Here is a 15,772-nt window from a genome sequence, read left to right as displayed (position 1 = left end):
TCGGTTTTCTCAGTGGTCATCACACTTTAACCCTGCTCGAGCTGCCAGCAGTTATTCACAGAACACTGATAGAGCCAAATCACTTGTTAGGCCACACCAAAACATGACCTGGGGATCTTGCGAATCCAGCTCTCTTGCAAGCTAAGTATGTATTTCACCAGGCTTAATCATATCTCAAGCCATCTTGAACGTGCAAAGTGTTGTCTGGCTTTTGCAAGGTCTGAAACATTGGATCTCATCAAAGTATTGACACTTAGATATAAGGATTTAACCATGTGTTACAATGTGTTGCACCTCACCACTGCACATGGAATTTGAAATTAGAGATGAAAAAAAAAATCTAAAGCTAGAATCCAGCTCTTTTTCTCTTCACCTTCTTGTCATTCTCTCAGGTGGTCTGGTCATTGCAGTACATATAAATGACACTGTTTGTATCAGCATGTTTTGGCAGCAGTGTCCAGGTCACACAGATCACCCGGCCTGGCTCTCAGGTGATTGGGTCTTACGGTACACTCATTGTGAGACACACGTCTACATTTTGAGGCCACAGGATGTATGCAGGTTTACACCCCTTATAAACCCACCAGGTCCAGGTGTGTGGGTTTAACACAGTGTGCTCCCTACACTCTGCTGGTGTTAAATACAACTTACAACATTTAATCACACAGCGCACTCTAACTTTAGACCACCACGAATGAGAACATTCATTTGATCTTTGACACTGGAAAATCAGTCCAAAGCCCAAATTTCAAATGGATTTAAGGGGCCGGTTGAGTTTTGAGAAAAGTGAGAGTTCTCTTTCTCCTCGACTGGCACCCCTTTCTCCTCCCACAATGTTGACCATCTTTAAGTGGTCATTGTCACCAGCCATAAACTGTTATGTCCACCTGTAAACCTCCAGGACCACCTCTGTGCTGCATGGCTGCCTGTACGCTCAGTATAGGCCAGTTCTCAACAGCAGGAACAAATAGAAGCAGCTTGTTTAATCATTCCAGAATAAGCTCAACCAAACATATTTTAAGAGAGCAGCAGTGAAGTCAATCTTCAGCAGTGTGCATAAAAAAATAACATTATGTACTGTAGCTTTTTCTTTTCTTCCAATAAGACTTTATGATGCAAGATGAACTGAGTTTACCATCATCTTCTTGCCTTTTAGCCACAAGACATGAGTGCACATTAACATGAATTATTTTCTCAGAGATATGCCTGGTTAAATCATTAGCCATAAAAATCTTAAAAAGGCAGTTCTAAAGAAATGAAATTCAAATGTAAGTTCTCTTTTAGCATTATGCAACATCCCCACTGTACTGTCATTTAGAAGTAGACTACTGAGGATTTGGTGGTTGGAGTGGATCTTTGTGATGCGTCTTGAACATGTTAGTGGTCACCACATCTCGGAGTATTGAAGCCAGTTGAAAGAAATGGGCAGCAGCTGGCAGGGCCCAGTCCCGTCATTTTTTGCGCCAGGTCTCCAGGGAGAGACAGGGCGCGTGCCAAGCGCTTTCATGTCATAAATATCCTCCCTAAATGCTTCAGTGCTTTATAATTATAACCCCTTCATCTCCCCCTTTTTTTCTCTCTCTTACTCACTCTTTCATACTACAGCCTATTGTCAGTGGTGTGTGTTTGTGCGTGTACGTGCTTATATGTGTGTTGGTGTATGTAATTAGAAAAACAGCTTTCATCGTGTCCACACTAAAAGAGCTCAGTGGGGTGAGTTGGTTCTTCCATGTGGTTGTGCTCAACTTTTAAACTCTGGACACTTCATTGCACATCACTTTGTCAGCCTCATTAAGCTGTTTTTCCATCTTACTCTGATTTTACCATGATGAGTCACACTATAGGCTTGTAAACTAAATCTGTTAACCTCAATAATCAGTGAAAATCTAATTTATGTTTTCATGAGTTTGCTTGCACTTTGCACATTATGCTGAGTAACCACAATCTAGCTTTGAATTAAAGGTGGGCTAAAGTAAGTATGCAGCATTAATTCTGTTAAAGATTCCCAAGTCACTCAGGTGCAGACAGGACTCCTGGAAACATTATGTCACACACACAATGCCTTACTCATTCTAAAATCTCCCTCATAATCACAAGATTATTAGATTGTTATGTAAATACGAAACCTATGGATGTCAGTTTTTTGTTGAACTTTAGCTTTCTCAGTGATCGGTATTCACCATATCACCCCTCTGCTTCTGTCAACTGACAAAACCTACACGTTATAGAACTCAGGTGTAAGTTTGGCGTGTATGTCATGGACTTGTGCATAGTTGCAAAACAAAGGCTATTGTTCTGATAAGCCAGAAACAGCCATCAGAATTACTATCAACTCTGGCAGTGAAAATTAATCTTTCAAGCACTTAAGGCATGAGCGCTGTGCCAGCCAAACCAGTGGCACATCACTGCCAAGCCAAGAGACATCTTGGAGAGCTTGGAAGTTCCCGTATGCGGTGCAGTTGTTGATTGCTTTAGTTATTGCAAAACCTCTTCCAAACAGACGAGCGAGCCTTCTGGATGAGTTCCCCATCAAGGGCTTGTGTAACCCAACATTCTGTGGCCCATTAAGAAACACAAAGACATGGCAGCACGCCGCGCTGTTAAAGAGTCCTTTGGTGTTAATGGCATAATGGTAGTGCTGTGTGTTGATGTAGTAATGTAAGAGATAAGATGTCTGCTGCTGAACAAATAAACAGCTGTGTTGTAGGAAAGATTAAGAGGGAGGGGAGAGTTGAGCGAGGAAGGCTGTCAAACACCAACCAGGAAGAACAACAAGCAATCCAGCTACAACAAGCAGGCCTGATTTCATGTCATTAATGACTGAAATGACTGAAATCCCCTAAGCTAACCGCGCTTTAACGGGCGTTTGAGAACAATAGTCGGCTGTTGCTACGTGTTGTCTGCATGTGTGTGAGCGAGCGAAGGCTGACATAAACTTTCCCTATCACACAAACTTGCAACCTGAGGTGGCAGCCACATTGTAGACGGCTTGGTAAATCCAACTTTTTTACAAAAGCCACAGTTCTGCGATGAGCTCAACACAATGCAACGCAGGGCGTTACGGAAAAGGTGTCTCTTCTTTCTAATTGGCTCAATTTTGATGTCACTTCCATCTGAGATGACTGCGTCTTTTGGCATCTTCAGTTTCCCCCCCTGAAAAAAAAACTGCTGCCTCACTGCCGTGATTGCTTCTTAGATTATTACACAAATGCGTTTATCTCTGTTGCTACATCCTGTGCGACAAACAAACACATATACAGGCAGCGTACTCCCCCGTGTGATGTCATCTGGGCAGGGACTGAGTATGTGCAAAGATGGGACAGATTGTAAGAACGACAAGTAAGATGAGAATGATGTCAGTGAGGAGATATGATAGTAATTAACAATTGGACAGTTATATGGGTTTTCAATAGATGTTCTTACATGCAAGTGTGTATGTAAAGGAGCATGTGTTGCAGGGAAGTACCTCCACATATCTCAACCATGACAGAAGCTTTGTCTCCCTCCCTAGGGTGGAGGTGAACTTCCTAGCCCCTTCAGAGTCTGCAGGGTCTCTCCCTCTTTCTTTCTGTCTGTCTCTGCCAGAACAGCACATCCATTGTTAAGGGGGGGCAGGAGAGGTTGGCTCTGCCTTTTCATGAGGTCAGAGGGGCTACAGGTAGCGGAAAGGACAAGATTAATCACTTCATCTGGGAGAGGCATGGAGTGGGGGGGCGATAGAGCGAGAGATGAGAGAAATAGGTGGGGCGGCGGGAGAATTAGAGGGAAGAAAGGGGTAATTGAGAGGGGAGAGGAAGAGAAAAAGTTATCGAGAAGAGACAGGGAGGAAGTTTGGGACGAAGAAAGGGAAAGAGAGACACGTAGAGACGAGGGGAAGCAATTACCTGCACAAGTGTCTTTGTTGTGCTCAGCGATGCATTTAGTGAGAGGCAGGGCATGGAAAGAGAGAGGTGGTCAAGGGTAATTACCCAAACGCAGGTTTACTCGCCTTTGATCCTCTCGCCGTGCATCAGTCATGAGCATCCTGTTAGCTGCGTGATGCATCATCATCATCATCATCATCATCATCATCAATACCGTCATCAAGAAAGTGCTCATACTAAAGAAGAACCTGTCTTGAGTTAGAAAGCATTGAAATATATTTTGATTTAATTAATTTGGGAAATTAAATCAAAGTTAATGACCTGTATGTGCTGATTCTTTCCGTGGCATTTTTGCTAAAAAAAAAATAAAAATATTTTGCTAAGGAAATTCTTTTCCTGAACCACTCATTATTAGTTATACATGACCTGAAACCAACTGCTCCAAAAGCCCCTGAATCAACAGACTCCATGCCGAGTGCAGGTGGTCGCGGACGTGAGGAGAGTTGAGGGCGCTCCTGCAGATGTTGCCCTGACTAATCACCATCAAAGCCTTTTGAGTTTGCGTGTCCTATGAGACCGTGCCAATATGCATGTTTTCATGTGCTTGAATATGTGTGCGAGTGTGTTGACATGCACCGGTTGCATGCATAGTACCAGGCCACGTTGTACATGAAATCACCAAAGTGTGTCTGTGCATCTTTTACCCCGTGCTTGTGCACTTCAAAGAGCGGATGTGTTTTTTGCGCACTTGCAAAGTGTGTTTGTGCGTATGCAATGTATGAGTCAGTGGCCAGCTGCACCGCACAGGGCCTACCTGTGGGTATAGTTGGCCCGAGTCCACCTCTCAAGTCTGCTTTTTATTCAGTGTCACATAAACAAATAACAGCATGGTCCGTTCACTTCCAAAACCACTCAATAACATCCTCAGATCTCTCCTCAACATCTGTTGACCTGCACTTTTTCTTCTTTTTTCTTTTACCGGGAGGTTCATGTAAAGCAACTCATTTATGTGAGCAGTGTGCATCAAGTTTTATTTGGCTGTGTAAGCCTTTTCATATCTAGGTGCTGCATAGCCACAAGAACAGAAATATTCAACAACCACACATCAATTTGTGAAAACCTGTGTGTTTTCATAGGCAGTATATACTCAAAAGCAGGCAGACTGTTCCAAACACACATTCAGCGACATACAGGCTTAAAAGAGAACGGGCTCAAACTTGCCCCACATTCACTCAGCAGGTCTTGTATGTCTTTGATATATGCCTGACCCTCTTTTATTGTTTTTTCTATATTTCTCTATAAGATGGGTGGTATGTAACTGATTAGATAGATAAATATACCCTGGAGCTGAGAGACAAGCAGAGAGGAGGAGGAGAGGAAGGATACTAAAGTTTTCTCTTGTCCCAACACATCTCTGCAGAGGAACTTTAATCTGCTCAGGCTTCATGCATTTAAACAGCCCGATTAGGAACAGGCTAACAGGCGCTTTCCCTGCCGGGCTGAAACAGAAATTAAGTGCTTAGGCACAGCCAACATTTTGTTTGTTTTCTCAGCGCCTCTTTCCAAAGATACACTCAGATATAAAGGCTTTGATCGTGTGCTGAAATAGCACATAGTTATGTTTAAGCCTATCTGCAGTACTAATAGGATGTAAAGATGCAGAGCAAGTGGCTAAAGCTTTGTTATGCTCATTTGTCTGATGATGATATTGTCTTGTTACTGGTAATGCATTAAGTGCAAACACCTGTAGTTATAGACATCTAGTAATAATGAGGCTGTGGGGGATTTGTTGGAGTAAACTATGTATGTTCTCACTGAATTTGATTGAGGACAGTTTGTCTGTGTGAGTGAGTAATGCACCATAATAGCAGGTATGTTGGTAATAACTATGTTATTTCCCTCTCCCCTGTTCCTTTTCCCTGTCTCCTTCTACTTTAGTGACATATTTGATGCCATGTTTCCAGTAACTCACATTGCAGGGGAAACAGTCATCCAGCAAGGTATGTATATATGTTTTGTTTTGATTATTTGATGTAGTCACAATCAATCATATGTATGTAAACTGCAGTACATCACAATTTCTGGGTGTAACCACCGGCCAGTAACAGCGCGTAGGTTGGGAGGTTGGGAGTTCATAAAAAATAGTCAGGGGGGTGGCGCAAACTTTGATTGGTGTGTTTACAAACAGCTAACGACAAATCTTGCATAGTATACCCTTAAAGTTACGCCTCGCCTAACAAAAACATTGAAGATTTCGAAAAAGATAATGAAGACACTGATATTGATAGACATTACAGCTAAGGTTCTTACAATTTTGATGTGAGTTAAATCATCAGGGCATAGATTAAGTCTGTGCTGCAGTGCAGATGCAAGACAAGTACGTGGCAAACAATTAATATACCATCCTCACTGATAACCTTCTCTGGCTGAAGCCCAGGGCTCAAAATTAGCAGCAGCCATCAGCTAAAGTGGCCAGTAGATTTGCTTCAGTTACCAGTCAAAAAAACAATAATAACAGAAAACACAACATCCATCTTGTCTGGGTGGTGCAGAGTAGCATAAGTGAACACACGGTGTTGGAAAGCTTTCTGCTCTGGTCGTTGCGCCACCCAAAAAAAAAAGACCTCGTTATCTCAAAGAATGCATCTACTGGACTTCCACTATTCACGCTTATTTTGTGCTGCCACTCCCCCGTTCCCTCCCTTTCCTCTCTTTGCACCACTCACACATTCCCCACTTCTGCACCAGATGTCAGGTCCCTTTCCCCTGCCGAACCACAGTCGTCAAAGCCGTCACTCTAGACATCCCTGGACTTTGAAGGAACGCAGAGCTTTACCAGGCCCAGACTGTATTTTTCCAGCAACACCCCACTACACTCGAACTCCTATCAAACACAGACTCAGACATGTTAATCACATATTTGAAACACTGAAAACACACATTCTCACAGACAAATTCCCACCTTTAGATAATACTGTGTTCGCAGGTTACATTTGTGGAGCATGCCATACAAACACACACTCTCTTTGACACTGAATGAAGGCTTTTGGACACTCACTGAATTACACACTAGTTCAGTCACTCCCACCTTCTCTTAAAACAGCATCCAGGAGTATATCAGTCCTAATTTGGTGATAATACGTCTAGCTAACTTTGCGGGGCCCCCAGACCCAGACAGTCCATTGTTATATACACTACAGTGTGTGGTATACAGTATATACAGTGCCGATGTCATTGCTAATGTCTGGACTACTGTACAGCTTCTAAAAAACTTGCCTGCTACCGACCTATCACACACTATTTAGACACAGCTAGGAGTTATCGCCTGTGTGGCTTGAGCGGTATTTAAACAAAGACAGAATTTTACTCTATCATAACCTGCATTATGCTGTATGAAGATTTTTTCGTTTAAATTCCAACATGAAGTCAGTACTGAAAGACGGACACGTTTAGCTGTATGGTGCACCAAAACTGTGAGAGCAAAACACCTTAGAGGTTGAGGATGTGACCCATGTTTTCTTCCTGAGCAAAGCCGACGGACCTAAACAATATTCACGACAATTAGCTTGTGTTGAGACGAGGCCACACTGAGTACACCAACATGCCTGTGTGTGTGTGTGTGTGTGTGTGTGTGTGTGTGTGTGTGTGTGTGTGTGTGTGTGCGTGTCTATGTGTTTGTGCACGGTGGTCAAATATTTGCCTGCACTCACAGGCACAGGGGGATTTGAAGGCTGCAAAACAAAGACTCGAGCACCAAAGTGATAAAAGACAGGAAGAGTCGAAGAAAAGAAAGACAGAGTGAGAGGTAATTGAAAGAGAGATAGAGGAGATGAAAGAGAGGGAGGCAGAGACAGAGAGCGGGAGATAGGACAGGGCCAGGTTGCAGCAGGTTGTGTGTGTGTCTGGGGGTCTCCACTGGGACATACCATCCCACAGACAAACGAGCGTTTTGTGTGAAAAATAGAGCTGTATGATTAACGAGCACTCTCCACTCAGTATTAATTAGCCGTGTGAACTCCTGTGAACTTTACACACGGGGCGCTCTCAGCCTTTCAACTCTTCAGGTGAACACATGCACGCACACCCTCACTTGGTGCCTATGAAATGCACATACATGCACACTTGAGCCATGTATACTCATGCATCATCGCCCACTTGTGCCTCTGAATGAAGTGACATTCACATTCACATTCATATTGTAAGCGGTAGCTGCAGGGAGAGCTTCACGGTGCTCACGTATGTGGCTGTCAGTCCTTTGTAATAATTTCCCTCTAGCCCTATGTAACGGATAGCATAATTAAAGGAACACTTCACCATTTTTCAGCCTTATCTCCAGACTAGATGCTTTTAGCGGTCATCAACCAACCAGATCCCATGGCCTGCCTCAAGGTTTAGGGTTCGCTTTGAAAACACAGAGCACAAACAGGGTTCCGGTCAGCAGACCAGACGACATTTGGAGTTGCCTGCCTTGCATATATGAGACCCTTCAATTAGTTGCATCTGATACAGGAAACACAGAAGTGGAAACAATTGCTGCTGGAGGCAGTGCAGCTGATATAACGTATTAAGTGATAGAAAAAAGGTATTTGTATCCTTTATTTAATAAAAAGTATAAATACCACATAGTGAAAATACAATATTTTTGAAAATGTCTTCTCCAGCTAATCCAAGTAATTTGTGTAAGCACATTTTTATTGAGTTTTGCTTTAACAATTCACATATCACAGAGACACATTAAACAGAAGCAAAAAATTGTCCTAATGATGTAAATCCCCCACCCACAAAAACACCAAAACACATGATGACAACATTGATATAGATATTGGACTACACTGCATCATACGGTTAACATAGGAGTCACATCGACACCCTGAAAAAAATACCAAGTACCTCGCATTTCTGCTAAAGTAGAGCACTTGAATAAATGCACTCAGAAACATTCCACCATTGAATGCTTTTTCACTAAACGTGTAGCCATTGTTGCAATTTTTTTTCTTTACAAGCAGACATCATGGAAAGCCTTAAACATGCATGAAGCATTAAACGGGCAACGACACAGCAAGTGGCATTTTTCCGGGCATGCCTAGTTTGGGCTGCCTAAAATGCCCATCCAAAGAATAAGCCCTTTTCTGATTTCGACAACAACATGTCCTCTCCGCTGGGGCAAGCCTCTGACCATACTTACGGAAATTTAAGAAAAATATTCAAAGAAATTCTGTTACATTTTGGGAGATTCAAAAGAGGGGCGATTCCAGGAAGCCGCTCCCAGTCAAGATATACTAATATAACCCAGTGTAAAATGGTAAATTTAATGAGGTTCTATCTAACAATTTGTGTCAATTTACATGATGAATCACTCTTTTATTGACCATATTGGAGCCATGTTTAACATGAGATGAAAATTGAGACCTTCCTCATATCTCTCAGTTGCCTGCGGACAGTTCTTATTAAGCTGTTTAAAGCTGCTGTACTTTAAATTTTGTATTTTGCACTAATTAAACATGACATGTTAATTAGTAAGATTTAGAGATTCTGGTCAGCATATGTTGTTGTTACCTTTTGACAGAGCCAGGCTAGCTGATTTCTGCTGTTTTTATGCGATGTATGGAACAGAATAAACACATCTTCCAGTTGTACAGTTTGAATTCATACTGAGGTGTTGCAGCTCTGCACACTCAGGCCCCTCTGTTTCAGAGTTTCCATTATTAAGCTACACAAACAGCAGTAATGAGCACCGCTGTTGCTGCAACTTTCTGCTGGCGAGAGCCCCATTTCACAGAGATATTGGCAGGCCCAGTGAAATGTGCATTCTGGGGGAGGCAGCGGCATCTCTGGCACTGGGCGCTGGGTCTGAGACCTAACAAGAAAAATGATAGCAAGACGAGTAATCAGCAGTTGTTTCTTTTAGCAGAAGTGATGGAAGTTAACAGGCCTGAGGAGTGTGATAAAATGTCTATCTGTTTACGTCTCAATGTTTCATGATGGATTAAACTATCAACTTATTTTTGCTCCTCAGATCACAGAAAGTGGTATTCTAAGTGTTTGACGAATGGATTTAATCTCTTAATGCATCCATTTTGGTTTAATGGTTTAAAAATCCACCTTTAAGAACTTAAACAAGAGGTGGGAGTAATAGGAAGAATAAGCTTTCCTGTCAGCTCCAGGTACTTTTCCTTCTTTTTTTTCTGCTCTCTCACAAACTCCCTCTTTTCTCCACCTCTCCTCCCTCCAGGCGATGAAGGAGACAACTTCTATGTGATTGACCAAGGTGAAGTGGACGTAAGTGGAGACACAAGCACACAAACAAACCCTCATTCATTTTCTCTAGAGAGTCATTTCTTTTATTCAGTTCATCGACTAAAGCAAAACATTACAAATGAAGGGGATTCCAGTATGCAGAGTGCCAACAGGTATGCTATAAGATGGATTGTGACTCAGTGGGAAAACCCTGCCTTCTCCACTCATGTTGAGACAATGTTTCCCCCTAACAATGGACAGGTTGTATTAGATTGCCCCCATGTTTTGTTCTCTTCAAAGTTCCGATGACAATCTGAACATGGCGCTATAGAGTGTGCTGCACTGTGAAGGCACCCTAACTGAGGTAGTCTTTTGTCTTAGCAAGCCTGACACAGAGCGATAGAGTTAAGTGGAGAGATAAAACAGGAGCTGATGGAAAGTTAAACAGGAAGTGACCTTATCGGCTTACAGAGACGCCGGGTAAGAGGAGAGAAGCAGGTTGGCAAGCTTGGCCGAGCGTGCCAATATAGACAGCCCACCTGAGAGAAAGAAGCGTATATATACTGAGATGGTGCCATGATAGAAAGACTGTGAAACGCTTACCCAACCATGTTGCATTGACTTGGATTGTTTCCGACGGTGTCTTGTCAAATGTGATAAGATAAGTTCTGACGCCTAGTTCCAGATTCTTATGAAACACTCAAGGGCCCTGATTATTCTATACCCATATTTAGGCTTTATAGATACGCAGTAAAGGGAAAAGACGAGAAAATTGGCACATTGAATTGTCATCCCAAATTCATTACACTGAATCACCTGATTTTTTTTTATGTCGAAGGAAACGTGGCATATTTAGGTGGGTTAAGTCTTGTTTTTTCTTTTGCACTTTTCCTCACCTCCAGTGTTAGGCAGTGTTATGTAAGATCTGATACTCAGTGTATGATAATCCTACTCTCACAATAGAGGCTCTTTAGTGGGAAAAACTGTTTTTTTGTTTTAACTGCTTATCTCCCAGTCTCAGGGCTCTTTTTTCTTGTTAGAAAGTGCTGGCAGTGTGCATGGCAGAGCTGGGTTGAAACGCACGTGCTGTAAGGCAGCACTGTTATAACAGAGGGCTGACGACACAGTTAACAACAAGCTTACAACGTGTGAAGTGATAGAAGCACAACGATTGCCAGCACTATCAGTGTATGGACGATGTGCCCCCTACAAATTAGCTTAACTGTCTGTGCTATGATATCTTTCTCTCTGATAAAGCTCAGTTTTCTTTGTTACCAGTGTGATGGATGACATGTCCCGCGCGATCCAATATATTATTGATTGCCTGAAAAAGAGCGATGGTGAAAAGTTCAGGGATATTCAACTAGCAGCGCTAAAAAAAAACACAGTCCCTCAGGCTTGTCCATTTTCAACCATTCAATGTGTTAAAATCGCAGCCAACTGTTATAGCTGAATGTAAGGGCCTGCCAGTCCTTCTACCACAAGTTCGTCCTAGAACTCTCTTTAACCTGATATTTGATATTCATGTTTGTTTTCTTATATTTTCCGTGACAATGTCTCTGGCTCAACTTCATGTTAGTTTAGCCCAGAAGCTGCAGTATCACTTTGTGTCTTCATCATCTGTCCTGCTCTCGGCTAGACCTCGACCTTTCTCTGTCTGCCACCGATGAATCTTAGGCATCTGCTGCCACAGCCAGGATCCTATCATTCGGGGGCTGAATTGAGAGAAGACCTCTATCCTTGGCCTCATCCCCATTCTCCTATGTGTCTTCTCCACTTTACCATACAATCCGCCCCTCTATCACTACAGACAGCTGCTGCCTCCAAGCCACAGCTCAGGCACTAAACTACTTCAAGCTCGGTGCCGAGGTTATTAAAGTGTGGAGATGTCTCTCATTAGAGAGGGGTGTAAATCTGCCGGCATCCCATAAACTGCCTGAAAGCTGACAACCACTGCCACTGATGTAAACACCCCACCACGTCTGCACACAAGTGTATTCACTTACTGACATCGGCCTGTATTTATATGGGTGAACCACGAGAGAAATTAAGACTTTCATTCCCAAATGTGAGATGATCTTGTTGAAAAAAAATGCTGTTTTTTTAATTAAACACTGAGCTTCCAGTAAAACTTTACTTTAGGTCCCCCTATTTACAGTAGCACTTAGTCACAGTACAATATATTACAGTATAATGAAGTTGTACTCCACCAGTGTGCGCCTATAACTGGAGACTGTATAAACACATAATAAATGACAATATAATAAAACACAGATGCGATTATATAAACATGTCTTCATGGGAGAAACTACAATTATAGACAAATACTGTACAGTAAGACGCACTTAAAATGTCCCTATATCTGCCTACAACATTACAATGGGTAACATTATTAAATGTTTGCATACTGCTTGTAAATGCTGAATAGAGTCGATAGTAAAGTGCTTCGAAGTTCATTTATGCCACAGGTGATTATATCTGACACTTTGTTAGCAAATGTTATCCAAGTTAATTTACCTTAAAGGGAAAGTTCACCCAAAAGTGAAAATTAATTGATTATCTACTCAACCGTATGCTGATGAAAAGTCAGGTAAAGTTACAAAGCGCTTTCATTTCTGGAGCTTCAGAACAAAACTAGTAGATGGGGACTTGCTTTAAAAGAAAAAAAAACAACAACAACCAAAAATGACATAAAATGGCACCATTAAGCTTGTCCGGCACAGTCCATGTCCCCAGAAGCCCAGGTATCCCAATTTGATTTGAGAAGATATGATTATGAGAAGACGCTGTTTTGCTGTCAAGCTCCAGAAAAGTTTTGTGAAGTATGAAACCTAAGCTGACTTTTCATGGCATTAAGGGTGACAAGATAATGACTGAAATCACATTTTTGGATGAACAATTATATTGAAGGAGAGGAGTCTTATTTTATATTTTATCATTAGTGTAGACACTGCATTTGGGAATGAACATTGAATAATTGCTGCCAAATAGACAACAAGAGACAGACTGTTCAAGACCTTCTCTCACACACACATTCACACAGCTCATGGCCATGCACAGAGAAACACACTCCAAGTAACTACAAACAGAAATACACAGCAACATCGCAGCCTGCTCATCCACCTTCCAGTACTTTTGATTTGTTGCCTGTTAATTACCACCAGGCACACACAGCTCACTGTGGATATTTGCATAGTTAAAACCCAGTGACAGCTGCAAGACAGCGTACATTGTTCAGTCTTTCTCATTATGAACTCCACTTTACCTTCCGCACAGTGCTGACTTGATACAGTGCAAGTGTTTCCAATTTCACTCCTTATGGACCACCTTTTCTGTGGGTCTTTGCTCCAGCTTTACCCCTTGCACACCTGATCCAGTGAGGATGTAAAGCTGCTTATCTGAGCAATTTAAATAGCTCTAGTTGACCAGGAGCTAAATTAGCATTAAAGTGTGTGTGGAACCTTATTGGATCAAATGCACAACGAAGACTGAGCAAAGAACTGCACGTCAGAAGATACTTGAGGTCAAGAACGAAAATCTGTGCATCACCTGTTTAGTCTATTGCATTTCTAAACTTGACAAAACCGTTGCCAGCACTCTGCATCTCTTTGAAGCCACAACAGTTTATAGTGAGGGATGGGTCCCCTGTGTTCTACTCTGAGGCTTGGATAATGGCTCGCAACAATCCCTGCAATTCACAGCCACCGGAGGGATAAACCCTTCCTCCCTCTCTCCCCTCCTTTCTCTTAGTGTTATTAAGTCAACAAGATAGTGGATAGTGTGTCGACAGGTGAAACCGTAACGGCCCCAGAGACAGCCTGAATGAGTCTCGATGAGGTTGTATTGTCTGTAGAGCTATAGTGGCTGGCCTAAATAGGGCCGTGCGTGAGTTTGCGTGTGCATGGAGGTAAACATGCATGCAAATGTCTATAGGTGTTTAAGATCTACTACAGATTTCTGTCCTCCATCACTACTGAATCAAAGGGAAGGTCCTAACGAGACATGACACAGGGAAATAAAAGGGATGGATGGAAAGATAGGAGGGCTAGAGGGCCTTTTAGAGCAGTGGTTCCCAACCTTTTTTCCTTGAAGCCCCCCTTGCCTGTGTCGAAGACAAGCCAGGCCCCCCCGACCCCAACCCGCATACACTGAAAGAATAAAGTGATTAATTACAAACTTTTATTTGCAAAAATAAACAACAGTTGTAGGTTTTTGCTCCTATTCTCCTTGTTTTACAATGTATATAGATACATTTCTTCCTTTTTTGTGTCATCAGGTGTATCACACACAAACACACACACAGTTTACCTACCTACCTGCCTACCTCATAGGGGTGTTGGTGATAAATAGTTTAATGAATCTAAATGTGGACCAAAGATACGTTCAATTTGGATTATAAAGACTTTTGATTATCCAGTTGGGTCTGGTATTGGGATTTTATACATTTAATGTGCACAAATATAATTTTGGTAACCTCACAACCTCAGAGCAGACAAAGTTGTGCGCCCCCCCTGCGATCTCTGGCGGCCCCCTAGGGGGGGCCCGGACCCCAGGTTGGGAACCACTGTTTTAGAGGGTCTCATTTGAGGACTTAGCGGGGATCAAATGCTTTGGAACAAGCCTACAAAGCATATCAACAGCCTGGAATCTGGAGAGAGGGGCGAGAAGGATTGAGAAATGCCTCTGGATGGGTAGTTGAAATGACACAAAAAAATGCATGATTGATATTGTTCAAGCATTTAAGCTGATATAACACCCTGTTCATCACTCTGTTTCCTTTTCTGTCTGCAGGTGTATGTGAACGGGGAATGGGTGACCAGTATTGGAGAAGGAGGTAGTTTTGGAGAGCTGGCCCTGATCTATGGGACTCCCAGAGCTGCCACCGTCAAGGCCAAGACTGATCTCAAACTGTGGGGCATTGACCGAGACAGCTACCGGCGCATCCTCATGGTACGAAGTTCAACACACAAGTCTGTACAGCTGTACTCACTTTGCATTAAGTTCAAGCCTGCATGTACATTATCCCACTTCAGTGCAACTTGGTTGAATAACAATTACCTCAAGTTTTCATCAAAGGTGACCTGTCGAGTTTTCTAGCAAACAACCCAAGGTTATATTTGCATTTAATTTTGGTCTCCAAAACGGTTTGCAGTTGTCTTCCCTGTCTTTGCTGGCACATTACAGCATACAGTGTTTTGGCTCTTAAATGCAACCTGTAGCTCTGGGGCAATAGTTATAAACCACTGGCAGAGTGTATGGCTTTGCGGGTATGTTGTGGGAAGTCTGGGAGTGCTGAGGGTTGTTCAAACCCACAATTCATCCAGTCCACAAGGACCCTCAAGCAAACTTTCTGCAGACTTCCACAGAGGCTGTTTGGATTGTAGATTTCACCAGACTGCACTGATTTAATTACCCACATTTTCAAAATGGACGTGATGTCCAAGTTTATCCAGAAAACAAAAATATCTTATAATGTATGTGTAAAGTGTTAGGCATTGAAGGCCTGAAATAATCTTTAGCCGCCCATTGATACAGAAATATGAAGGGGCATTTATTATTGTAGTCTTTAGGTCTGGGGCATATCTTAGCATTGCAGAATGGTTTATGAAGAGTCTGTAATTTCATCTTTAAAATAAATAAATATTGTGTTGTACAATCAAATGCGGTTGATA

At 42.4% G+C, this 15,772-nt stretch overlaps 1 protein-coding gene across 4 annotated transcripts in view; it reads left to right on the top strand.

The window, feature by feature from the left end:
• The window catches only part of prkar1b (protein kinase, cAMP-dependent, regulatory, type I, beta), a 70,340-nt gene that overhangs the window by 34,618 nt on the left and 19,950 nt on the right, over positions 1-15,772 (top strand). For all 4 annotated transcript variants that reach the window (XM_030407211.1, XM_030407208.1, XM_030407210.1 and 1 more), the window contains 3 exons: positions 5,802-5,863; positions 10,096-10,142; positions 14,892-15,050. In XM_030407211.1, coding sequence (XP_030263071.1) covers positions 5,802-5,863; positions 10,096-10,142; positions 14,892-15,050 — 268 coding nt within the window. The remainder of the gene's footprint in view (positions 1-5,801; positions 5,864-10,095; positions 10,143-14,891; positions 15,051-15,772) is intronic.

This window comes from Sparus aurata, chromosome 23 (genome assembly GCF_900880675.1).
Source record: "Sparus aurata chromosome 23, fSpaAur1.1, whole genome shotgun sequence".
In the NCBI taxonomy this organism is placed as follows: domain Eukaryota; kingdom Metazoa; phylum Chordata; class Actinopteri; order Spariformes; family Sparidae; genus Sparus; species Sparus aurata.
The sequence above is the reverse complement of the archived record's forward strand: the minus strand, read 5'-3'. Positions and strand labels throughout refer to the sequence as shown.